This window comes from Tursiops truncatus, chromosome 8 (assembly GCF_011762595.2).
Source record: "Tursiops truncatus isolate mTurTru1 chromosome 8, mTurTru1.mat.Y, whole genome shotgun sequence".
In the NCBI taxonomy this organism is placed as follows: Eukaryota; Metazoa; Chordata; class Mammalia; order Artiodactyla; family Delphinidae; genus Tursiops; species Tursiops truncatus.
This window is the reverse complement of record NC_047041.1, coordinates 96,499,885-96,525,782: the sequence shown is the minus strand read 5'-3', so window position 1 is coordinate 96,525,782 and position 25,898 is coordinate 96,499,885. Positions and strand designations below refer to the sequence as shown.

Genomic DNA, 25,898 nt, shown 5'->3' with positions numbered 1-25,898 from the left:
CCCCCGCCCCTACCTCGGGGTGCAGCCCCGGCCGGTTGTAACTACAACTGTTCACTCCGTCGATCCACTTCGTCCTAGCCTCATTTCGCGGATTGGTGGCGCCCGCCGGGTTCCCGTTCCCCGACTTCTTCCGATGGGACCGAGGCGGTGAGAACACCAGGCGGTCCGGCAGAATCTCCGAGGCCGCCCAGACCCGGCGCGCAGAGAAGCCCCGAGCGCCGCTGCGGTTCCGAGCTGGGCCCGCCGGACGCCGGACGCCGAAATTGTGCACGCGCCGCTCCCCGACCGGTCGGCGGCTACAGGAGGCGCGTTTGCCCCGGATCAGAGGTGAGCAGCGGGTGCGGCTGGGGTCCGGGTCCCGGGCTGAACGTTCTCTGAGAGTCACCCGGCTGGCTCCCACCGACACTTCCAGGCTCCCCAAGAAAGACCCGTTACCTGAGCCCGTGGGTCCCGCCTCTCCAAGCGCGTCCCTCCTTCCCCTTTGGTCTGGCCCCTCGGCGCCCTCTCTTGCCGCACTGCCTCCGTTTAGAGAAACACTCTTGTCGGAGTTCGAACGGACCTGCGGCAACTCCTAAATGCAAAGCCCCATTTCACAGATGAGAGTACTGAGGCCCTCCGGCGAAGGCATTCGTGCTTTGCTCCGCTCCCTCGCGCCCTTTCTCTCTTGCCTTTCCTGTCCCTCTCCTCCCTGCTTTTCTCGGTCTCACCGGCCGCTCTACGCCCCCGCGCCGCCCGCGCCCCGTCTCCTCCCGCGGCGGCGGCCGTGGCCTAGGCGGAGGGGGTGGGGGTGGGTGCTCGGGCTCCTTCTCTCTCCGGTAAACCCACCCTCCCGCCAGCCCCTCCGCCGCCACTGCTCTTATAAAGTCAGCGGCCGTCGGACTTCCTGCGGGTGCCCGAGCCCCCTCCCCGGGCGAGAGAGGGCGGGCATGTTCCCCGGCTCGCAGCTGGGTGCCCGTGTGAGTGGGTGGCGCCGGCGGCGCTGGAGGGCCTGCCTGGGTCTCCTTCCACGTGGCAGCTGTCGGCTTAGACCGAGAGACTGTAGGGACTTGGGTCGCCTAGTGCGGAAAGGGGGAGGGCTTGCTGAAGCCCGGCCCCAGAGAAGAGGAGTGGTCTTATAGGGGCAACAGGAAGAGGGGAGGGTGTCCTTGAGCTAACATCAGACTTCCCCTTCCTCCCCCTGCTTGCTTCTGGGGGTCCTTCCTGGAGCGGGAGGCCGGATACTGGCCAGCGGTTGCTTCAGAGCGCGCCCTGACCCTTGCTGACCTTTGGGGACTTGGGGAAGTGCGGGATTGGTCCCCGGGAGCCGGGCTCTGCGTGCCTTGGCCAGGGTGGAAGAGCCCGGCAGCGCGCCAAGAAGCTGTTGCGCACAGACAGGACCTTCCTTGTCTCTGATAGCGACACGGCGGGAGCCCAGCGCCTCGTGCGCCCCTGGCGCTGCCAGTGCGCCCAGAGCCAGCTCGGCGGCACCCGCTGGGAAGCCCAGGGCTCTATGGGGCCTCCGTGAAGGCCCCCTTGCGGGCTGGCTCGAGGGGTCTCGGGAGCCATCATGATACAGGATGCTTCTCTCGGTCCTCTGGGCCCTTCGCTCAGTGCTCTGCTCCTGGGCAGGCTCGCGACCAGTATGGCCCCCACGCTGGAGGAGGCGTACCGGAGGCGCTGGTGGATGGCGTGCACGGCCGTGCTGGAGAACCTCTTCTTTTCCGCGGTGCTCCTGGGCTGGAGCTCCCTGCTGATCATGCTCAAGAACGAGGGCTTCTATTCCAGCATGTGTTCAGGTATGCCCGAGAAGGGGCCGGTGGGGCTCGGGAGGGGCAGCAGAGGGGGAAGGTGGTCGCCGGCAAAGGAGACAGAAAGCCGGGCTGCTCAAGACCGAGCGCTCCGCAGGGGACTGGGCGGCCCCACTTCTTGACCTCTTCAAACTTCCTCTAGAGAATGACCCACTCTACCTCATTCTTCGAATCCAGTTTTCACTGAACGCCAGGTGTCCTGCGGGCGTCCAGATCCTGGGACTGATCCCTTTGCAGCCTCAGGTCTCGAGCAAGGTGGCGACTCCCAGAAGTGCAGCAGCTACTAGCTGGGTGAGGGATTTCTTTCTATTGTAAGGCTGAGTGAGGCAAAGGAGAGCCTGCAAGCTGGATTTGATTGTAAAGGGAGGGGGAGGCAGTGTGCTTCTCCTTTTCCAGGCCACTTGAGCCCCCAGGTCTTCAAGGAACCATTTGTACAAAGTTAATGGCCTCATTTCCTCCAGGCCCCCACTTGTGGACGGTCCCTGTTTTCCACTTTGGTCACCTCGGCTTTGAATCAGGGGCTGTGGATGCAGGAGTGAGAATTCTAACAATCCTTGGGAGCAGTAGCCACATCCCTGCTGTCTTCAGGTGCCTGGAGGCAAGGAGTCGCCCTTCCTAGTGTCTGGGACTTGAGGCTCTCGTGATCTGATAGGTATCTTTCTTTTCTGGGAAGGAGAGAGCTGTGTGGACAAGCTCAGCCTAAGGAGCTCGAGGGATGTGGAGTTTGGCCCTCCCCACCCCCCATCCTCTTCCTCCAACCTCCTTGCTGTGGAACAGGCTTTGGAAGGAGGCCAGCTTGGGTTAGAATCCCAGCTTCCACCACTTTTAGCAGCTGGGTGACATTGGCGAGTTCCCTAAAACATTGAGCTTCAGTCGCCCGGCCTGCAAAATGGGAAGAAGAGTAAGTTATCTGTGCTGAGTGTCAACAGCGCTTGATCCATGTTAGGGTCATTCCTGGCTTCTGCTGGCTTCTCCGAGCTTGTCCCAACTCCTCAACTCCACTCCCTGCAGGCGTCTGCCTTGGCTGTGGGAGAAAACCGTTGCCTTGGGGGGTGGAGCTGGGGTGCTCTTGATCTCTGGGCAGCACCCACTCTGCTCCAGCCCCCCGCCAACCTTATCTGTAAGGAAGCAGCAGGTGGCCCCAAGGGTGCAAGGATGCACGTGCATCTCCTGGCCCCAGTGACAGGGCGCTGCGGAGCCTGAGGAGGTGGAGATTAGAGTTGGCAGCTGGCCAGGGAGGCAGGTTGGGTCGGGAGGAGCTGGCTTGGGGCGAAATGCTGGGTGCCCCAGGGTGGCTGAGAGAACCAAACAGAGGGGTGTGGGATCCCTTTGCCAACAGAGGCCAGGAGTCCAGGCCCCCTCTGCGTTGTTTACCCTGGAGGCTGGAGAGACCTGCCCTGTGCCGCCTGCTGCTGCCCATCCGGTGGCTTCTTCCTGCCTTCTCCACCTGTTGTTTTTTTTTGCGGTACGCGGGCCTCTCACTGTTGTGGCCTCTCCCGTTGCGGAGCACAGGCTCCGGATGCGCAGGCTCAGCGGCCACGGCTCACGGGCCCAGCCGCTTCGCGGCATGTGGGATCCTCCCCAGACCAGGGCACGAACCCGTGTCCCCTGCATCGGCCGGCGGACTCTCAACCACTGCGCCACCAGGGCAGCCCCACCTGTTTTTTTAATCAACTTTATTGAAGATTAATTTACATCACACATTTTGAGGAGGTTTGACAAATTTACACACCTCAGGAACCGTCACCACAGTCAATATTTAGAATATTTCCATCATCCCCAAAGCTCCTTCCTTTTTGCTGCCCACCCTTCCACCTTTTTAAAAATATGGATAAGAGCTAGATTAAGATACAAGTCACATATGTTACAATTCACCCATTTAAAGTATACAAGTTAATGGTTTTTAGTTTATTCAGAGTTGTACCACCATCACCACAACCAATTTTAGGACATTTTCTCTACCCCAAAAAGTCACCCTGGACGCACTAGCAGTACCTCTCCCCCAACCTGTTCTTTTACCCTCAAGCACTAGGCAACCAATCCTCTACTTTCTGTTACAGGTTTGCCCATGACAAAAATAGATTTGCCTATTCTGAACATTTCATATAAATGGCATCTTATAATAGGTGATCTTTTATAACTGGCTTTTTGTCACTTAGCATGATGTTTTAAAGGTTCATTCATGTTGGCAAACGTATCAAGCCTTGGTTCCTTTCCAAGTCCTTTGCTACCACATTTTATTTATCCACTCAACAGTTGATAGACATGTGGGTTGTTTCCACTTTTTGGCTATTATGAGTAATGCTCCTGTGAACACTCATGTTCAAGTTCTGTGTGGACATATGCTTTCCTTCCATATGGAATTGCTGGGCCAGAGGGTAAGTCTATGTTTAACATTTTGAGGAACTGCTAGACTGTTTTCCAAAGTGGCTGGGCCATTTTACATTCCCACCAGCAGTGTAGGAGGGTTCCAGTTTCTCCACAGTCTAGACAACACTTGTTATTGTTTATCTTTTTTATTACAGCCCTTCTCGTGGACATAAAGTGTTATATTTTCGTGGCTTTGATTTGCATTTCCCTAGTGGCTAATGATGGTGAGCAGCTTTTTCATGTATTTATTGGCCATTGGTATTTCTTCCTTGGAGAAATATCTATTCAGATCCTTTGCCCATTTTTTTTTTTTTTTTTTTTTTTGCGGTACGCGGGCCTCTCACTGTTGTGGCCTCTCCCGTTGCGGAGCACAGGCTCCGGACGCGCAGGCTCAGTGGCCATGGCTCACGGGCCCAGCCGCTCTGCGGCATGTGGGATCTTCCCAGACCGGGGCACGAACCCGTGTCCCCTGCATCGGCAGGCAGACTCTCAACCACTGCGCCACCAGGGAAGCCCCCTTTGCCCATTTTTAACTTGGGTTATTTTTATTATTGAGTTGTAAGAGTTCTTTGTATTGTAGATACGAGTCCCTTATCAGATACAGTTTTTGCAACATTTTTCTCCCACCGTGGGTTTCTTTTCATATTCTTCATGGTGTCCTTAGGAGCACAAAAGTTTCTTTCTTGTTTTGGATTATTTTTTAAAAATTGAAGTATAGTTGATTTACAATGTTGTGTTAGTTTCTGGTGTGCAGCAAAGTGATTCATATATATATATGTATATATATGTACACACACATATATGTACATATTCTTTTTCATATTCTTTTCCATTATGGTTCATTGCAGGATATTGAATATAGTACCCTGTGCTATACAGTAGGTCCCTGTTGTTTATCTGTTTTATCTATAGTAGTTTGTATCTGCTAATCTTAAACTCCTAATTTGTCCCTCCCCTCCTTTACCCTTTGGTAACCGTAAGTTTGTTTTCTAGGTCTGGAGCATAAAGGTTTTTAATATTGATGAAGTCCAAGCTGTCTTTTCTTTTGCCGTTTGTGTTTTGGTGTCACGTTTAAGAAACCATTGCCTAATCTAAGGTCACAAAGATTTACGCCTGTGTTTTCTTCTAAGAGTTTTAAGGTTTAAGCTCTTATATTTAAACCTTTGATCCATTTGGAGTTCATTTTTGTATGACCAGGGATTGAACCTGTGCCCCCTACAATGGAAGCGTGGCATCTTAACTGCTGGACCACCAGGGAAGTCCCAAGTTCATTACTGAGGTGCTCATTAGTGTCGCCTTTGGGGTTCCCTGGCCATACCCTCTGTCTTCTCAGGTTTCTGCTCTCCCTCTTTTGAGGTACACCCTGGGGTAGATGGTTGACCCACCTGTTGGGGCATCACAGCTAAAGAGGACTCTTACTCAGAAGTAGGCAGGGGCAATTCAGCTTCTCACACACAACTGCATATCCAGCATAAGTGCCAAAATAATAAAACAGTAGCTAAAGTTCATCAAGCATTGACTATTTGCTAGTTAGATCTTTAGTCCTCACAACAACTCTTTTTATAGAAGGGAAAGCTGAAGCTCAGAGACGCTAAGTAATTTCCCCAAGGTCACACAGCTAATAAATAAGGAGCCGAGTGAGTATTCAGCCCCAGAACCTTTCTCCGAGGCCTTAGGATTAAGAGTTCCCCTGGGGGAGCCCCGTCACAGAGAAGACAAGTAGCCAGAGCCCAGTTCTGCGGGTGTTGTGGTGAATGTGGCTATGTCAGCTGTAGGAGAATGAATGATGGGGCAAGGGTGGGGGATGGTGAGGAAGGGCTCAGAGACCTGGGATCATTTTGTGAGTACTGTGTGTGTGCAGCAGTCCTTAGAGCCCACCTTTTACATGGCTGCAGTCACTATCCCCATTTCACAGATGGGATAGCAGAACCTCTGAGTTTCAGCAGCACAGCCAGTGGAGCCAGAATTTGGACACGAAGAATGCTTAACCATGATCCTCTCTCCCATGTTTCCTAGACCTAGTCATTTGCAGTTCACCTTCATGATTTTACCATTTCTGTGTGCCATAGGTACTATTATTTACTTAATACTTCCTTTTAAATCAATCCACTTTTTAAAAAATAAAAAGCCTCATTTTAAAGTGTTTAAAGTGTTTAAAGTATTCTTGGGACTTCCCTGGCGGTCCAGTGGTTAGGAGTCTGCGCTTCCACTGCAGGGGGTGAGGGTTCATTCCCTAGTCGGGGAACTAAGATCCTGAAAGCTGTGCGGCGTGGCCAAAAAATAATTAACTAATTAATTAAATTAAATTAAACTAAAGATCCTGTTTAAAAAAAAATGTGTACTACTCTTGGAACCTTGAGTTTGATGTTACTCAGACACACATACATCATACGTATATATTTCTAATACATACATATATGTATATATGTGTCTGATACACATTCAAATAACTAATAACTATGAAACATCAAAAACCATTACCTGTACAGTTGACCCTTGAACATGGGTTTGAACTGCTTAGGATTTTTTCCAACAGTAAATAGTACAGGACTACACGCTCCGTGGCTGGTTGAATCTGCAGCTGCAGAAACGCAGATACGGAGGGACCCCACAAAGGGACGGCTGACTAAATTACAGGCGGATTTTCCAAAGCACGGGGGAAGGGTTGAGGCCCCTAACCCCCTGAGGTTCAAGGGTCATCTGTACCTCTAAACCCATCTTGAGTGCGCACATGCTGTGCGTACCACACTTTGAGAAACGCTATTTTCTCTGGCTTCTAAGCCCACCTCTATCACTAACTTACTGCATATGTTTTCCCTGTTGCACCCCATGCTTCACCTGTCTATAAAATGGGAGAGGTTAGGTGTCAGAGACCTCTCCTGTTGTAATGGACATGGACAGAGGTCTTTGCATGCTGGCTTGGCTTCCCTCTTGGTTCAGAAGTCTGGCTTCATCTATAAAAAGGTACAAATGAACTTATTTACAAAACAGAAATAGAGTCACAGATGTAGAAAACAAACTTATGGTTACCAAGGGGGAAAGGGAGGGGGAGGGATAAATCGGGAAGTTTGGATCGACACATACACACTACTATATATAAAATAGATAACTAATAAGGACCGATGTGACATTGTAAATCAACTATACTCTAATAAAAATTAATAAAAAATAAAAAGTACAGGGCTTCCCTGGTGGCGCAGTGGTTGAGAGTCCGCCTGCCGATGCAGGGGACACGGGTTCGTGCCCCGGTCCGGGAAGATCCCACATGCCGCGGAGCGGCTGGGCCCGTGAGCCATGGCCGCTGAGCCTGCGCATCCGGAGCCTGTGCTCCGCAACGGGAGAGGCCACAACAGTGAAAGGCCCGCGTACCGCAAAAAAAAAAAAAAAAAAAAAAAGTACATTGCAAAAAAAAAAGAAGTCTGGCTTTATCCAACCACTCAGAGTCATCAGGCCTTAGGAACTAGCTCTTATTAGTCAAACTCACAAGAGGCTGATCAATTTAAACCAGAGAAGTGAATGCATTCATTGACCTTGGGTTATTCGCCATACACTAGGCTGGAGTTCTCCACCAATAGAAGAACACATTTCCTCGCCAGCACTAGCGCAGGCTTTGAAAACTTACTAAGCTGCCCTGTTCAGGATAGAGGGGCCCACTGGGGGAACGGGGAAGTGTTGGCTTTGGAGCGGGTCTTGAGTGTGAATCTAGGCCTGCCTGTAAGAAGTTGTGTAACTGACGTACCTTGCTTCTTGGAGCTTCATCATCTATAAAATGGGGATCATTACACTCACTTCGTAGGTTGTGAAGATTAAATGATATACTATATGGAAAAGCGTGGCACAAAGTAGGTATTAATTAGTTGAGGGCTAGTGAGGGAAAGTGTCATTTGATTGTGAAAGACTGAGGAGCAGGGACCGTGTCTAATTCAGGGGCTGCAAACTCAGATGCCAACAGGGGCCGGGCAGTTAATAACAATTGGGTGGTAATGTCCAATATGAGAATACAGTCAGTAATAGTACATCTGGTGGGTAACTAGACTTACTGTCGTGATCATTTTGTAATGTATACAAACATCAAATTACTATGTTGTACACATGAAACTAATATATTACGTGTCAAATATACTTCAATAGAAAACCTAATAATAATAGGGCCAATCAGGGCAGATAGAAGATGGCAGATGTCTGAGAGCTCATGAAGAGGTGAGGACGTGGGTGACTTAGAGAGGGCAAGCCCTGGTGGAAAGGAGTGGTCTCTCCTCGGCTCCAGCGATGGCCAGATCTTCGGACTTACTAAAGAGAAGCCAGACTTCTGGATTTTTGGGTGATAACTCCTGATTTTAAACTGGCACCCAATTAAAATTTGCAAGCCAAGCAAAATATGGGTGGGGTTCATTGCTGGTCACCTGTTTGTAGCCTCTGGTCTAAATTAGCATTGCGCTTCTTCCTGCTTTACCCAGTGTCCCGACACAGTGCCTGTCGTACAGTAGATGTCGCTTAAGTGTATGTAGATTGAATGAACAGGTGCAGACAAACCTGGTGGAGAAATGAACAGTGACGATGAAGATCACTAAATTTGGGGGGGGTGGCTAGCCTGAACCCCAGAGGCTGTGTGCTTTAAACCCCTAACCCCTTCTTTCAGGTACCTGAGCACCCCATTGCCCAAGGGGCTTTCTCCTCTGGTTGGCCAGCACTCATGCTTTGAAAAGAATTCATTCTCTTCTTCCTTATGTCAGCTTTCTGCCGTCTGCATGCCCTTTGGATACCTGAAGTCAGGGGTCGCTGTCACCACGGAGGGCAGATACTTCCCCTTCCCAGCATTCAGCACTATCACATCTTCCTGTTTTGTTCTCTTCATAGCACCTGTGACTCTATATCCGTGTCCATTTGTTTCCTTGTTTATTATCTAATACAAGCCCCAGGAGAGCTGAGAGCTTCCTGTCTTACTCACCGTGAGTTCCCCGGCACCTAGAGAAGAGGCTCGCCACACCGTGGCTCCCCCAGGGGGCCATCATCTACCCCTTCATCAGCTGTTTCAGGACACCCTCTCTGGGCCAGGACCCTTCTCCAACTGAATCTCCTAAGGAGCCTGGGTTAGGCATTCTCTGCTCCGTTTTACAGGCAAGGGGCCTGAACCTCAAAGAGAGGAAGTTACTTGTCCAAGGTTGCACAGCTAGTAGGGATGGTGGTGGGAATTCAGACCCTGGTCTGTCCACCTTCCAGGTGCACCCTGACTTTGCCCTTGGCAGTGATGCCTAAGTAACAAGTAGGAGGCAGGGGAGCCGCCACCTCGTGACTCACCGAGCATGGGGTGAAATGAAACCCGCCTCCTTCCCACGCCGCCAGCCTTTTTCATTAACTTGACACAACTCCAAGTTGGCCTTTCACCTGGAGGACGCGTCTTCTCGGAGGGGGACTTGCAGAGGAGCACCGGAGGGCAGTGCCGTGGTCCTAATTCTGCGCCTCAGTTTCATTACCTGGAGAGTGGGGACACTTTATTAGCTGACTCCTGGGGCTGTCGTGAGTTAACACAGTGACCGCTGAGAACGTGCCTAGAACACAGTTAAATGCTCAACAAACAGTAGCTCTTATTTTATCAGAACGTCATGTATGGGGAAGCGTCCTCTAAGTTTTAAGGGAATTCTTGTTACATCATTTGAGCATCACCCACTGATGTTGTCCTGGATTCGAGGGTGCTTCCTATTGGATCCTATTGGAGATCCTCAACCCCTTAAGCTTGGACACTGAGTGAATATTTCAGTTTGGTAAATACTTCGATGTCCGTGATTCCATGTGAGCTAGTTGAGGCCTCAGGTTGGGTGTATGACTCTCCCTGGGTCAGATACTGATTGCTGCCGCTTATGGAGCCCCTTCCCCACCAGAGGAGGCATAATTCCAAAGTCACCAGTTAGCAGCCAAGCAGAGGCATGCGACTTGAGTGCAGGACCCCCGATCCCAGGCCTCTGTCCTGTGCCCAGCTGCTCCCGCGGTCACGTGCTGCCTTTCCCTCCCCCTCCTCAGCTGTGAACACCACCAACACCAGCCAGGAAGAGCAGCACCCGTGGCTGAGCTGTAACCAGCAGGAAGAGATGCTCAACCTGGGCTTCACCATCGGCTCCTTCGTGCTCAGCGCCACCACCCTGCCGCTGGGGATCCTCATGGACCGCTTCGGGCCCCGGCCCATGCGGCTGATTGGCAGGTGAGGTGGCTGGGCTGTGGGGAACTGGAAGGGGCTTTGGGGAGCTGCAGGGCAGGACTGGTGCGGCAGGGGGAGGGGAGGCACAGAGTGTTCAGCCCCTCCCCCTTCCCCTGCATCTCCACAGCGCCTGCTTCGCTGCATCCTGCACCCTCATGGCCCTGGCCTCTTGGGACACCAAAGGTGAGATGTCTGGCCTCTCGTGTCCCCACAGGAAGAGAATGGGTGGGATGAAGGTGGGTGTTACCCCAGCTCCTGCCTTTAGCCTCCCACAGCTCCCCAGTGCCTCATTCATCCCTCTCCGCTTCCCAGTTCTGTCTCCGTTGATATTCCTGGCCCTGTCCCTGAATGGTTTTGGTGGCATCTGCCTAACATTCTCTTCACTCACAGTGAGTATGACAGGTCCCGACTTGGCAGCAGGTCACCCAGGAGTGAGTGAGAGTGAGGGTGGGAGAAGGGCCTGTGGACGCAGATCAAATGCACGTGTGTGTGTGTGTGTGTGTGTGTGTGTGTGTGTCCCAGGCCCATACATCTGTTGAACTCTGTCCTGGGGCCACAGCACAGAAAGAACTGACAACTTCTTCACCTTTCTGGAACTTATATTCAGGAATTGGGGGAACAGACAACCCTAAAAACAAGTAAACTAATAAATGATATCCCTAGTCGTAAGTGCTGGAAAGAATAAGACTGGGTAATGCGAAAGTAAGGGCGGTGGGCAGCTTGAGACAGTGGGCGTGTGTTTGTTTGCCACGTGTATATGTGGTGCTGTCCATGGGTAGGTAGCTGTATTTGTGAGTGTGTTAGGTTGAGCCATATGATACTGCCGACACTTGACTGTGCTTGACCTACAGAAAGGGCTTTTTCACTTGGCTTGACCTCTTACATGTGTTACTCTAAGTGTATATGCGAGTGAGTGTGCAGAAGGGTTAAGGGCTTCAGCGTGTGTGGTGGGAGGAGGGGTTCCTGGCCGGCCAGCCTCGGGCTGTTTATCTCAGAGGAGGGCCGCCTGACCGCCAAACTGGGTGTTTTTTGGCTGGATTTCACCTCGCCCAGCAACTGCCTTTAATTCCAGCCCAGGACATTTCACAACTTTCTAAGGAAGCGGATCGCTTCATCCCCGCCTCCCTCCGCAGCCCCTTCTCCACGCTGCGCACCCTGGCTCAAGGCCCTAAAGCCTTTCTCTCCCCTGCCCTCCGGGGCCTAACCTTGAACCCTGCCCTGGGGCCTAGGGGGCTCTCCGCCCGCAGCCCGCCCCCTGCTCCGCCACCGTAATCTCCAACCAATGACAGGACCCGGCTCCGGTCCCGCCCCCGGCTCCTGTGCCGCCCCCGGGCCTAGGTGCTCGCGGGCCAGGGCCAGGACAGATCCGAGCCGGGACGGCCAGCGCCCTGCCGGTCCAGCCAGGCCGGCCTGGGCCGTGCTGGGCGGAGACAGCGCTCTCGGACCCTGGCGGGGGGTAGTGAGGGGCGCCAAGGCCCCCGCCGCTCCCCCGGCCCTAGCGCTTCTCCATGGCGTCCTTGCAGCCCGCCTCGCACAGACAGGGTGCCAGGGGGTCAGGGCGGCCGCAGCTGTTTTTCATAGCCGCTTCGAGGTTGATGGGTCAGTCCTCTGTGTTTATTCGCCTTCCCCTCCAGAGCTATTTGAGATCCCCTTCTGGAGCCCCGTTCTTCCCTCTGTGGAGAGGGTTTTAGCTTTGCATGGCATCTAAGATGCTTCCAGCCGTGGGATCTGTGGACTGGGGGGAGGAGGGAGAGGTGGGAGCACACAAAGGGCTGGGTGACTTTGCTTTCCCCTCCCCTGAGGGCCCGGCTCAGGCCAGTGAGTAGAACACACGGTCAGTTCTCTACTGGTAGGAATTCTGGGTCTGCCCTGTGGGTCAGAGCCTCCTCTTCTGGACACCTGGCCTGGCCCTGTTTCCCCCCTACTCCCACCCTCACCTCCCTAGTCATCCTGTTACTTGTCCTGGCTCAGTAGAAACCATGGACTGGGGGCCTCTGGGGCCACCGAGAAGGTTAAGGGGCACCATCCTGTTACAGAGCCAGCCATGGTCACAGCCTTGGGTTCTGGGATAGAACTCGGATGGCCAGGACAGGGGAGAAAGTCAGTAACGTGCTCTGTGAGCTTGAGTACGTTCCTTTCCCGCTCCAGGCCTCAGTGTTCTCATCTGTCAAAGGAGTTGCTGTAGGTTAGTGTTTCTTAAACACCTAACCCATGGGTTATTAAGAGGCGAGTCATGATTAAGGGGTTCCATAAATAAGTAACTTGGGGGCTTCCCTGGTGGCGCAGTGGTTGAGAGTCCGCCTGCCGATGCAGGGGACACGGGTTCGTGCCCCGGTCCGGGAAGATCCCACATGCCACGGAGCGGCTGGGCCTGTGAGCCATGGCCGCTGAGCCTGCACGTCCAGAGCCTGTGCTCCGCAACGGGAGAGGCCGCAGCAGTGAGAGGCCCGCGTACCGCAAAAAAAAAAAAAGTAACTTGGGAAACCATGGGGTTAAACAGAACTTCTCTTTGTGAGCACTTCTTTGTGTGGGAGGGGAGCACAGCCCAGTTTCCGACCCTGATTTTGCCTTAGAACTTTTCTGTTGCGACTCTGGGGCTGGTGTTCCTGGAGCTCACGTTGAGGACTACTGGGCTAGAAGCTTCCAAGCTTGCTCGGGTGGAGAAAGGGGAGCCCTGGGCAGGTGTCGGGGTCTCCCTGCTCACTGACACTGCTCTCCTCTCTCAGCTGCCCAACATGTTTGGGAACCTGCGCTCCACTTTCATGGCCCTCATGATCGGCTCCTATGCCTCTTCTGCCATCACGTACCCGGGAATCAAGGTACGGAGCTGCCTGGGGAGTGGGCAGCTGGTGGGCAGTGAGGTCGCTTGGCCTTCCTTCTGCCTTGATGCAAGACCTGGGTGGGGCTGGGCGCATAGGGTATCTGGTGACCTACTTCCTGCCAGGCGGAGGTCAGTTCCCACCACGGCAGGGCAAAGCACTGCAGCATCATGGGAAGAGCCCAGGTGCTGCTGTGGACCAGTGGGTCTGACTTCTCTGCTGCTCTGTCCAGGCCTTCATCCTCGCTCCTGGGCCAGTGCTTTCTCAGCTGATCTCCCTGCCTCCAAGCTTTTCCCTCTCTAAGCTGCCATTCACGTGACTTCCAGAATGACCTTAGTTGGAGGACTAGCTCATCCACCCACTCTGCTTCGCCTACAGAATCAGGTCCAACCCCTTCACATGCCTTCAAGGCCCTCGCCTCTTTGGCCTCAGCCCACCTTTCAGGCCATATCTCCTTCCCCAGCCCTGAAGAAGCTGGATGACTTGGGTCCAAGGTCACCAAGCTAGTTCAGGCCTGGCCAGCTCCTAGACAGGTCAGCCTGGTGGACCTAGAGCCGGAAGGCCTGAGTTCTAGCTCTGGGCAAGTTTGGGGCCTCTTTCCTCCCTCTGATATCAAAGTACCCTTCCAGCTGGGCCGCACCATGCCCCTCAGATTCTGCCTTGGGCAGTTAATTTATTGGTTTAGAAGGCACCCGCTCAGCATCCGTCGCCAGAGGAGGTGGAGAGCACACTGATGGGGGTGACCAACAATTGTTCAGGTAGGAGCAGGCCTGGAGCTGGGGGTCCCCGTTCCCTTGACTAAGGCAGTGGGATTTGAGGAACCAGATCTTGGCGGGTGTGGCCCTTTGAAGTTCTGTCCTGCTCCCGGGGAAGAAAGAGCCCCAAAGCCTGCGGCCCAGGAGGAGCAGTTTTCCCAGGCAGCACTGGAGCTTGGAGCCTGCGTGGAGGGGGGACAGCAGCCATCCCAGGCAGAGGGTGGCAGGCAGGACATTTCTACATACCTGGCTTCCTCTCTAGAGCAGTTGCAACGTTGGCACAGAATCCCAATCGATAGAGAACCTGCTTGTCCCGGGGTTGGGAGGCTGTGGGCAGAGTGCTTGCACACGCCCCTCCCCTTTCAGTTGTCACACCTGTGCAAGGTGAGATACGGCTTCTCAGACTGGGTTTGTCTTTCCCCCACAGGGAGGGCGCCCAGAAGGGGCAGGAAAAACACGGTTAGGCGCTTTCATCGTCCTCTCTCGTACATAAAATGAAATGACTTTCATGTGAAAACAAACGTGTATGGAGTCAAAGGCAACACTGGTGTGTCTTTTTAAGATAATAATTGAGATTTCAAAGACATTTTGAGCTTGTGGCCGTCCCCTTCGGCACCGTGTGCGAACTATTTCACACCTCTTGAGGGGGGCTGGGGTGAGAAAGGAAGAGGATGGTGGGGCTTCTAGATCCAACTCTTAACTTCTGGTCTTGGTTTCTTTGTCTGCAAATTGGGTACAAGGAATGGGGTAGAAGAGACCTTCTCTAAGGTCTCTGGGGCCTGGATTCTACCTCCAGCTGGAGGACGCGGGCCTGGGGCTGGGCAGCCTCCTCCATGGCCCGTCCCCTCCCCCGACAGCTGATCTATGATGCCGGCGTGTCCTTCATGACCATCATGTTTACCTGGTCAAGCCTGGCCTGCCTCATCTTTCTGAACTGTGCCTTCAACTGGCCGAGTGAAGCCTTTCCCTCGCCGGAGGAAGTCAACTACAAGTGAGTGACCGGGGTGTGTGGGGTGGGAGGGTGACTCCCCCGCTGCAGATCTGGAGGCCGGGGTGTGGTGGTGTGAGGGACAGAAGCAGCTGTGGACTCAGAGCAACCAAGATTTGCCGATCATCTGAGCTTTCCAAGTTCCGCTTTCTCATCTGAACCGTGGGCCTGATCCCACCCACCTGCAGGTGTTCTGAGTAGATCAGGCATAAAGCAGGCGGCCAGAACGTGGGGACTGTCTTCCTCTGTCCAGGTTTGGAGGATGGGATCAGAGTAGGAGGGACCGTTGCAATAGTACCATGTGCTACGGGGACCCAGGAAGGGGGGGAACAGAGGAACGAAATCCCACCCTTTGTGGGGCAGCCTGAATGCCAACTTTACCTACCCCCCAGTCAGTTCCCCAGGGGGCTGGAGTGATGCCCCACAACCAGGCACCTAGGGTGCCAGTCAAATAGCTGATACTGATGGAGCATCTCCTGTGGGCCAGGCACTGTGCCCAGCGCTCATTCTCAGTCAGCTCTGTGACGTGGGTTGTGTTATTAACTCCATTCATAGCAAAGGCACAGGGAACAAAGTGACCTTCCTAAGGTCGTACCACTGAAGGGGGGAGGGGGGAATCTAAGGCTGGAATCAGAACTCCAGAGTCTGAGTTCTTTTTTTTTTTAATTTATTGAAGCATAGTTGATTTATAATGTTGTGTTAGTTTCAGGTGTACAGCAAAGTGATTCATATATATATATATATATAGGTACACTTTTTCAGATTCTTTTCCCTTATAGGTTATTATAAATATTGAGTAGAGCTCCCCGTATTACACAGTGGGTCCTTGTTGGTTATCTATTTCATATATAGTAGTGTGTATATGTTAATCCTGACCTCCTAGTTTATCCCTCCCTCCGCCTCCCCACCCCGGAGTTTGGGTTCTCAATGCTGCCTCCGTGGCTACAGCCCAAGTGGAAAACGGCACATCCATCCTTCACTCAGCGTGTGCTGAGCTGGGCCCTGGGCCGGGCTCTGAGACACACAGACACAAGCCCTGCCCTTGGGAGCTTGTCAGTGGGCCCGTCAGTGCTGGTTAAAGGGGGGCTTGGCACCCCCTAGAGGCAGGCTGTTGAAGGGGGGCTCTGTGTGGCTGGTTCCCACGTGCTGTGGCCTGGCTACTGGCAGGGAGAAGATCAAGCTCAGAGGGCTGGCCCTGGATCACAAGGTGACAGGTGACCGCTTCTACACCTATGTGACCACTGTGGGCCAGCGGCTGAGCCAGAAGGCCCCCAGCCTGGAGGAGGGGGCAGACATCTTCATCTCGTCCCAGGACGTTCGTGACATCTCAGAAAAGTCTGCTGAGAGTGAGTGTCTGGTCAAGGTGCCGGCCGTGGGGGACGGAGAGGGTGGGTCCTTGTGCGTAGCGAGCTCATGCCCAGGTGCTCATCCTCTCCTCTTCAGTTCTCACCACACCCCCTCATAGAGGTGGGCCTGCTCCCTGTTTCTAGAATGGGGGCAAATCAAAGTCCCAGGGAACTCTGGGAAGCTCAGATTCAGGGGTACTCTGCGGGATTTCTGGGATGAGGGAGGGGCAGCTTCCAGAATGAGGCAGGGTGTCCAGGCCTGTGGGAGGGCTGGTTTCCTCAGGGCTCCCTGCAACCTTCAAGTCTCTTGCATCAGATACTGCAGGTGAGCCAGCCTCCAGTCTGGGTCCTCTGACACCTGGTTGCTTGGCGCCTCCTGCTGGCTACAGGAGGAGCTGCACCTGCCTTCAGCCTGGGCCACTTTGCAAGGTGACAGCTCTGTGACTAGTGGAAGGATGATGGGCCTGGGCGTCAGGAGATGGGGGTTTGAGTCCTGCTTCCCAATTGCAGGCCATGTGGCTTGGGTAGATCACTTAACCCTGCTCTCACTTTCCCTGTCTCCTTTTTTTTTTTGCGGTACGCGGGCCTCTCACTGTTCTGGCCTCTCCCGTTGCGGAGCACAGGCTCCGGACGCGCAGGCTCAGCGGCCATGGCTCACGGGCCCAGCCGCTCCGCGGCACGTGGGATTCCCCCCGGAACGGGGCACGAACCCGTGTCCCCTGCATCGGCAGGCAGACTCTCCACCACTGCGCCACCAGGGAAGCCCTTCCCTGTCTCTTAAACTAGCAGTAAGAACACCCACCTCACAGGGAAGTTAGTTGTGAGGATTGAATGAAGACAGGGACGTGGAAGCTCTTTGCAAACTGAAAATGCTGTGAAGTTATGAGTCTGATCCCCACTGCCGATCCTCCCATGGCAGAGTTGTTAACAGGCGTGAGCTGAGTCCATCCCACCTGCATCCCACCTTCCAGCCCCATGAGCTCGGGCAAGTCATTGCGCGTTCTGAGCTGCAGTCTCCCCGTCTGTAGAATGTGCTGCAGATAGGGTTGTTGTACAATTTGATTACATGGGATAATATCTGTCAAGTGTGCAACACACAGCAAGTGCTTAATAAGTAGTAGGTCGAGTTATTATTACCACGCCGAGCCTACGGTGCACACCTGGAGGTCCCCTGAAAATGTTCTAGTGAGGGAATTCCCTGGTGGTCCCATGGTTAGGACTCCACACTTTCACTGCTGAGGGCCTGGGTTCGATTCCTGGCTGGGGAGCTAAGGTCCCACAAGCCATGCAGCGTGGCCAAAAAAGAAAAGAAAATGCTCTAGTGAGATAGTGATAGAGCTGGGCAAGAACTCGGAGGCCAGTAAAGCTGAACCCTCGTTTTTGAAGAAACTGATCCCTCGCCGAAGTCATAGCGTCAGAGCCTCTGCTAGAACCGCACCCGCTGGGACACGCAGAGGCAAGTGGAAGGTCTGGGGCTCAGGGGCGCCTCCTGCTGTCTCCCCAGAGTCTGTGCCCTTGCGCAAGAGCCTCTGCTCCCCCATCTTCCTGTGGAGCCTCCTCACCATGGGCATGACCCAGCTGCGGATCATTTTCTACATGGCCGCGATGAACAAGATGCTGGAGTACATCGTGACTGGCGGCCAGGAGCATGGTGAGGTGCAGCCGAGCCCCCCGGGGGATGGAGGTGCAGGGGGTCACCCTGGCTGAGCTCCTCTCACCTGGCTTTCCCCCTCCACCCCCAACAGAGACGGACGACCTGAAACAAAGGGTGACAGAGACAGGTAGGGGGACAAAAGCTCGGGTCCTTGCCCACACCCACCCCGCCACTGCCTGCTGTCGGGGGAGCCTGGACCCACCCTTGTCACCCTGGGCGTTTGGGGAATCTAAGAATTTGGGGGTGAAAAGAAGGTGATTTTGTCATTTTCTCTCCTCTGCTGGGCGTGGGTGACAGTGCCCACTAGGCTGCTGGCATCTGTCATGTCAGCTCCTGACCCCACTTCTCTTCCTGCCCTGCCCAGTTGAGTTCTACTCGTCCGTCTTTGGGGCCATGCAGCTGTCGTGCCTTCTCACCTGCCCTCTCATTGGCTACATCATGGACTGGCGGATCAAGGACTGCGTGGACACCCCCACTGCTAGGTGACCTGCCCAGGGGTGGTGACAGCTTTGTGCTTTCACGTCCAGCATCTTATTTCATTCTCCCAAGAGCCCTGGGAGAGAAGGGGTACATCCCCATTTTACAGATGAGGAAACTGACACTAAGAGGGGACTTGGCTGGCTTGATAATAAGTAGAGCTGACGTCAATGCTGACTGTGCACTAGGCACTGGCATTGTCCTATTGAGTCCTGCACCAGCTCCCGGAGGTAGGTACCTACATCATTATCCTCGTTTCACAGGTGAGGAGCTGAGATACAGAGAGGTTGACTAACTTACCCAAGATCACACAGCATTTAGTAGTAGGTTCCAGAACCTTTGTTATAAAGGGTACGCTCTAAAGCCTTACGGTTAGAAAGAGATAGAGTTGGTGTATTAGACATCTCTTGCTGTATAACAAATCACCCCCAAACTTGGCATCTTTAAACAACAAACATTTATTATCTCATAGTTTCTGAGAGTCAGGACTCTGGGGATGACTTAGCTGCGTGGTTTTGTCTCAGAGTCTGTCTGAGTCTGTTCAGACTGCTATTAACAAAACACCACAGACAGGGTAGCTTATAATCAATGGAAATTTATTTCTCACAGTTCTGGAGGCTGGAAGTCTGAGATCGGGGTGCCAGCATGGTCAGGAGAGGGTCCTCTTCTGGGTGTAAGCCTTCTCGTTGTGTCTTCACATAGAAGGACCTAGGGAGCCCTGTGGGGCCCCTTTATAAGGGCACAAGTCAAATCCCGGAGGCCCTACCTCTACCTCTATTTTTGTTGTTGTTGTTTTCTTTTGGCCCTGCCACGCGGCTTGTGGGATCTTAGTTCCCTGACCAGGGATCGAACCCGGGCCCCCTGCAATGGAAGCTTGGAGTCTTAACCACTGGACCGCCAGGGAATTCCTGGCCCTACCTCTTAATACCATCACATGGGCATTAGGATTTCAACATAAAAATTTGTGGAGGACACAAACATTCAGACCATAGCAGGGTCTCTCATACGGTTGTGGTCAAGCTGTTGGCCAGGGCCACAGTCATCTAAAGTACTGACGGGTTGGACAGTCACTCCTAAGCTTACTCGTGTGCCCATTGGAGGAGGTTCGGTTCCTCCCCACCTGGGCCTCTCTATAGTCTGCTCATGACACGGCAGCTGGCTGGCCCCAGAGCAAGACAGCTGAGGGGGGGACACCAGGACAGAAGCAACAAGGTCTTTCATGACGTCATCTCAGAAGTGACATACACGAGTGAGGTTGTCTTCTATAGGCACACAGAGTAACTCTGGAACCTTGTGGAAGGGGACTGTACCAGGGTGTGAATGCAGGATGCGGGGGTCATCGGGGCCGTCCTGTGGCCTGGAGACCACCAGTGGGTCTTTTTCTCCCCACCACATTTTATTTATTTATTTATTTTTGGCTGCATTGGGTCTTCGTTGCTGCGCGCGGGCTTTCTCTAGTTGCGGAGAGCGGGGGCTACTCTTCGTCATGGTGCACGGGCTTCTCATTGCGGTGGCTTCTCTTGTTGCGGAGCACGGGCTCTAGGCGTGCGGGCTTCAGCAGTTGCAGCATGTGGGCTCAATAGTTGTGGCTCGTGGGCTCTAGAGCGCAGGCTCAGTAGTTATGGCGCATGGGCTTAGATGCTCCACAGCATGTGGGATCCTCCCGGACCAGGGCTCGAACCCGTGTCCCCTGCATTGGCGGGCGGATTCTTAACCACTGCGCCACCAGGGAAGTCCCGCACCACTGGGTCTCGCACGAAGGTCTTCTGACTGCTTGTGTTCTTTTTGTGTTGATCCAAACGGTCCTGTTTGTCCTGAGAGGATGGGAGAGGGAGACTAGGAGAGAAGTCACTAAGGATGTGGCTTCCCTCCCCACCAGTGGTACCCTGGCCCTGGTACCCAGCCTTCCTCCTCTACGCTCTGTTCTGACGGCCATGGTCCATCAGCAGGGCCCTTCTCTCGGACCAGTGGGGCGGCCTGTCTTCATCTGTCTCAGCCTGCTGACCTCTCCTTTGGGCCAGACTCAGAGCCCTTGATTATGCTACAGGGAGGGGCTTGCTGGGCAGTCAGGGGCCAAGCGGCTGTCCCTAGAGTATCATCTACTTTTGTCTAGGCTGGTGGGCAGGGACACTTTTGTTGGGGAGCTTCTGATGAGAGATGGTGTGAGAGCTCCCCATTCTCCACCTTCCTTCCCATCCTCGATTCTCAGACTTCAGTGTGCTTATGAAATAGGAGATCGTTTTTCCAAATGCAGATTCCAGGGCCCACCACCCGAGATTCTGATGTTTGGGGCAAGGCCCTGGAATCTGCATTTTAAAGAAAACCTCCGGATGATGCTGGGGGAGCCATGCTTTGAGAAACACAGGGCTGGAGGAATGACTCTCTCCCTTTTCTGCTACCCTGAAAGGGGAGGGACCAGGCTGAGAACCCAGGGGGTGGGGAGGGCTGCCAAGGAGGTCGGGGCAGCGGCCCGTGACGGCCTGTTCTCCTCAGGGACGGCGTGGCCACCAAGTCCGTCAGACCACGCTACCGCAAGATCCAAAAGCTGTCCAATGCCATCAACGCCTTCACTCTGACCAACCTTCTGCTCGTGGGTTTCGGCATCACGTGCCTCATCGACAGCTTACACCTCCAGGTACCGACTTCCACCCTCCCCGCTCTCCCCGCCCTGCAGAGTGCCGCCCCAGGCGTGTGTCACCCGGCAGGTGCTTTGCAGGTGCTTTCCAGGAAGCGGGGCTCCCGTCCTCTGGGTCTGTTTTCTGGGCCGTCCAGGAAGTGTTTGTAGGAGGTCGGGTTGGGAGGGGCAGGCGCGTGCAGGCTCCTCACTGTCACCGCCTCCCTCCTGTGTCCACACAGCTCTCAGCTCTCCCCGCTCTCTTTTTGGTTTCAGTTTTTGACCTTTGTCCTGCACACCATGGTCCGAGGCTTCTACCACTCGGCCTGTGGAGGCCTCTACGCGGCAGTGTGAGTCAGCTGGGCTCCCGGGCTCCCCTGAGCGCGCCCTTCCGCAGCCTCCCCGGGCTGCTGCTGTGTCGGGGCTGGTGAGGCTCTGGAGGCTGCCTGGCTCGCTGCCCTCGCCCCAGCTTCCTAGTGGCAGGGAGCTCCCTTCCTCAAAGGCAGCCCGCCGCACTGTGGGATAACCCCACTGTCAGAACGTCTTCCCTTAGGGGCAGCTGAGGTCCTTGGCTGCGTGACACTTGGGTCCTCTGTCTGCTCTCGGGAGCGGCCCCTGGAGTGGCCTCTCTCCCCGTGCCAGCCCTGTCGAAACCTCCAGAGGGCAGTCTCGCTTGCCTCCTGACTTCCCTGCTTCATGTCGAACAACCCCCTCCCCTGCCCCACCCCCCTGGCCCTGTTCCCTGTTCCCTTTTCCTCCTGGTTTCCACGGCTGAGGGTCTCCCCAGTGTGTGATGGAGTAAAAGAGCGGTGACAAAATTGTAACTGTCCTGGAGCGCTTATGACTCCATCGTGGGCGTGGCGTGACATGCTGACCCCACGCCCTCATTCAGACCTCAGAGGCAGCCCCAGCGGGGCCTTGGAGTCGTCCTTGCTTCCACGCCCTCATTCCTCACAGCCCACATCCAGTCCACCAGCGAGCCTGCCCGCTCCGCATTCCACAGCCTCCAAACCCAGCCCTTCCGAGCATCTCCAGCGGTGCCACCCCCTGGCTGGGATTATTGCCGCTGCTGCTGCCTCCTGACCGTCCCTGCGTCCGCCCTTGCTTTCCCTCCGTATTTTTAACACAGGAGCTGGAGACACCTGTTAGGACATAAGTCTCTTCACATCACTCCACAACTGCCCGTCTTATCTCACGTAGAGAAGAAGCCAAAGGCTTCATTATGGCTTAAAAGGCCCTACAGGGTCCACCCCCCCGCCAGGGACCTCTTCCTTCACCTCCCCACCTTGCTCACCTGCTTTTCCCACATGGCTGCCTCATGCCACAGAAACCCTATGTGTGTTCCCTCCTCAGGGCCCTTGGACTTGCTGTCCTGTCTTCCTGGCACGTGCTTCCTCCAGATATCCACAAGGCTCCCAGCCGTCTCACCTTCTCCAGGCCTTTCTCCAGCTGTCCTTGTCTCAGTGGCCTCTGCGGGCCATCCTGTCTACAGTCGCAACCCCCTAGATACCCTCACCCCCCTCTCTCTGCTGAGCTTCTCTCCATAGCACTTACCACTTTCTAACACACTGTGCGTTTTTGTTTTGTTTTGTTTTTTTGGCCACACCCGGCATGTGGGATCTGAGTTCCCAGATCAGGGATCGAACCCGTGCCCCCTGCAGTTGAAGCACAGAGCCCTAACCACTGGCCCGCCAGGGAAGTCCCAACGGTGCATTTCTCTTGCTTGCTGTGTGACGACCACCTGCGTGCCGCCCCCCAGCCCCCACCCGTCGCCAGAATGCCACCTCCGTATCTGTTAGGTTCATTGCCGTATCTCCATCCACCTAGAACAGTACCTGGCGTCACAGGAGCTCAATAAATATGTGTTAAAAGAATAAACAAACAGCCCAGTGAGGTTAGTGCTGTCCCTGTTTTTAGGGAAGAAAGTGAGGCTCAGAGAGGTTGAGTAACTTGCTGTTATCACACAGACAGTAGGTGTCAGAACCCAGCTCAGTAGCCGTGAAGTCACAGCCTACACCCTCGAGGCCAGGGCCCGTGCAGAGAACCTGAACTCTTAAGCTCTGCCCTGCCTGGCTAACAAAGAGTGATATCTAGGGAGGGACGGGACAAAGGGTGGGGCTGGAGAGGACCACGACCCTCACGATGCGCCCTCCCTCCTCTCATTGACAGGTACCCGTCCAACCACTTCGGGACACTGACGGGCCTGCAGTCCCTCATCAGTGCTGTGTTTGCCCTGCTCCAGCAGCTGCTTTTCATGGCCATGGTGGGACCCTTGAAAGGAGAGCCCTTCTGGGTGAGAAGTCGGGGTGGGGGGGTGGCATGGGGGCAACAGGATCCCCCTTCCTGGTTACACCCAAGGAGTTGAGGATGGGGGCTCTTGTATGTGATGGGATCCCTCGCTCTTATCTCAGCCAGGAGGCACCTTGGAGGTCTCTAATCAGGGGGCCCCCAAGCTGGCTGTCCATCACACCCGCCCGCAGATTCCCCAGCCTACTGAATCAGCATCTCTCGGCCTGGGCCCAGGCAGCTCCCAGGTGATTTGTACAGTGACCCAGTCCTGATCCAGTCCAGTTCCACCCGATGCAGGGATCTTCTCTCCAGAGCCCCTAGAAAGGGGTTCCTCCAGACCCTCTTAGTCAAACGCCCGCGGCGATGGGGTGCCGGTCCTGTACAAGGAGGCAGCTGTGGGTCTTGTCGGAAAGGCTTTTCTTTACATCGAACTGACCTCACCTCCCTAAAGCTGATATCTGCCTCGAGGGCCCACCCACTCCCCACAATGATCCCGCCACAATGATGATGAAGTGACAGCTGCCACTTCCCAAGTGCTCACCCGGTGCCAAGCGCACCGTGTGTTTTGTACTGCACGTTGCCACAATGGCCCAGAGAAGGAGGTGCGTCAAATTAGGATGACTTGCCCAGAGCCACACCGTGAGTAATGCAGGGTGGGATGTGCGCTGCGTCCGAGCCCACAGGAGGTGGGCTCGGACCCAGGCCTTCTATCCCAGGATGCACCCCAGTGCTGTTGACCGCCTGGGAGCACCACTCCCAATGGAATCCCATTGCCAACGCCCTCAAAGGTCGAGGTTCCCAGCCCAGGCTGCCCAGACAGCACCAGATCATTTGGGCACCAGCATTAGCTGGGGTTCAAACCAGGCTCTGACACTTTCTAAGGCCGCCAGACATTCAGTGAGACACTGGTGGAGAGTGAGTGCACACAGCGAGTACTGGCTCTGTCTGTCATTCTGGCCCAGGACCTGGACTAAAAATGGCTGCCTTCTCCTCCCTGTGGGAGGCTAAGGAGGATCCCTGAGGGTCATGAGGGTGAACAGGTACCCACTTGACCCGCTTTTCTCTCTCTCTCTCTCTTTGCCCTAAAGGTGAATCTGGGCCTCCTGCTGTTCTCACTGCTGGGATTCCTGCTACCTTGCTACCTCTTCTACTATCGCACCCGGCTCCAGAGGGAGTACATCACCCACTGGGAGGGCCCCCTGAAGGTGCTTGGCAGCCCTGAGGTGACTGCCTAGGCCTCTGAGGGGCCTGGGTGACAGGCAGTCAAGGCCTGAGCAGCCAAAGGGAATGCCTCGTGGCTTTTCTACTTGTAACCTCCGCACAGAGCCAGGCGCCGGGGACCTATAAATACCAAGAGAAGTTCTATTTTTGTAGGGACTTGATAAAAAGGAAAAAAAAATCCCCAAAGCAGCGCTCCGTGGACTGAAGATGTCCCCCGTGCTAGGATCAGACCTTCTTGCTCCTGGGATTGGAGGAGACCAGGGTGCAGCCCTGCCCTTTCTCTGGGCCTAGGGGTCTGCCTGCTGCTGCCTCCTGGGGGCTTGTGGGATCAGTGAACAGGTGACCCCTAAGATCTCAGCCGTGCAGTGTCCAGAGTGTGCAGGCATGTGTGTGTGCATGTGGGTATGAAAATCCCTGCCCCTCAGAGGAGAGGGGCCTGAGGTGCTGGCTGTGTCCTGAATGCTGCCGCGTGGGCGGTAAGCCCCTTCCCGAGGCTGGAGGGTGGGTTCCCTCCCTGCTGCTGCTGCTGCTGCTTGCAGATCTTAGAGGAAATAAAAAGGGAAGCGAGAGGCTGGCTGGTGTGTACCTGCCTGTGTCTTGGGGGAAGGGGGTGTCTTCCCACACCCCATCCCTCGTCCTCAGCCAGGCTCAGCTGGGCGTTAAGTAGGACACCGGAAGTGCCGGCCTGTCCACCTGTGGCTGTCTGGCTCACCTCCCTGTTCTCAACCATACCCTGCCCTTAGTGTCTGGAGGGAGTCCAGATCCTGCCCTCTGCTCCTGCCCGCCACTTCTCAGGGTTTGGGGTACATCCGGGAGGTTGGCCTTTCTCCCTACAGGGGATAAGGGCAGGATGCTTTGGAGAGAATGCTAAGGAATGCCTCTCAAACTTTCCTATCCGGGGATCCCTGGAGGGAGGTCTGTCACAAGTAACATTCTTTATAGTGTTTTATCATAAAACTTCATGCAAATTTTGAGCTTCATTTTATGCTATTTTCATATTTACTTTTAGCAATAAATGAGGCTTTAAAATTACCCGCATCAAGGGAAGACACTGTCTTTGAGGACAAGGGACCTTCCAGGAAGCTGTACCTTACTTATCCCACTCCTGCATCTCTTTCTGTCCTGGGACATAAACCTTAAAGTCACAGAATGGAGGGATGGGGCAGGGAGGGACCACTAACATTTGTTGAGGATCTGCCTGTCCTAGCTACACAGGTATCTCATTTCATCCTAACTGTAGAAGTTGGTGTCTTCGGGTTGTTTCATAGATTGAGGAAAGCTCAGACAGATTAAGGCACGAGACCCAAGGGCACACAGCTGGTAGGTAGGTGGTGGGGCTGAGCTTGGAACCTGGGCATTCTAACCGCTGAGTCCTAACCCCAGGG

General features: G+C 54.5%; 1 protein-coding gene across 5 annotated transcripts; it reads left to right on the top strand.

The window, feature by feature from the left end:
- Positions 1-104: 104 nt before the first annotated feature.
- On the top strand, positions 105-25,551 carry SLC43A1 (solute carrier family 43 member 1). 5 transcript variants are annotated; one of them, XM_033860722.2, is made up of 15 exons: positions 105-327; positions 1,609-1,775; positions 10,176-10,353; positions 10,478-10,533; positions 10,663-10,739; positions 13,077-13,169; positions 14,782-14,915; positions 16,080-16,258; positions 17,763-17,909; positions 18,004-18,039; positions 18,277-18,394; positions 20,883-21,024; positions 21,280-21,353; positions 23,173-23,296; positions 24,381-25,551. In XM_033860722.2, the coding sequence occupies exons 2-15, from the start codon at positions 1,622-1,624 to the stop codon at positions 24,525-24,527; spliced, it is 1,659 nt and encodes a 552-aa protein (XP_033716613.1). In that variant the 5' UTR covers positions 105-327; positions 1,609-1,621; the 3' UTR covers positions 24,528-25,551. The 5 variants fall into 5 exon arrangements, with proteins under 5 accessions (XP_033716613.1, XP_033716614.1, XP_033716615.1 ...); XM_033860725.2 differs by lacking the exon at positions 105-327 and adding an exon at positions 1,965-2,078 and having other exon boundaries at positions 1,670-1,775; XM_033860721.2 differs by lacking the exon at positions 105-327 and having other exon boundaries at positions 1,149-1,775.
- Positions 25,552-25,898: the final 347 nt, after the last annotated feature.

Bases quoted from the DNA above. Each gene is read 5' to 3' on its own strand.
- SLC43A1 (XM_033860721.2), top strand. From the start codon at position 1,547: ATGATACAGGATGCTTCTCTCGGTCCTCTGGGCCCTTCGCTCAGTGCT. The intron at 1,776-10,175 runs GTATGCCCGAGA...CCCCCTCCTCAG, and splicing joins CTATTCCAGCATGTGTTCAG to CTGTGAACACCACCAACACC. The intron at 17,910-18,003 runs GTGAGGTGCAGC...CACCCCCAACAG, and splicing joins GACTGGCGGCCAGGAGCATG to AGACGGACGACCTGAAACAA.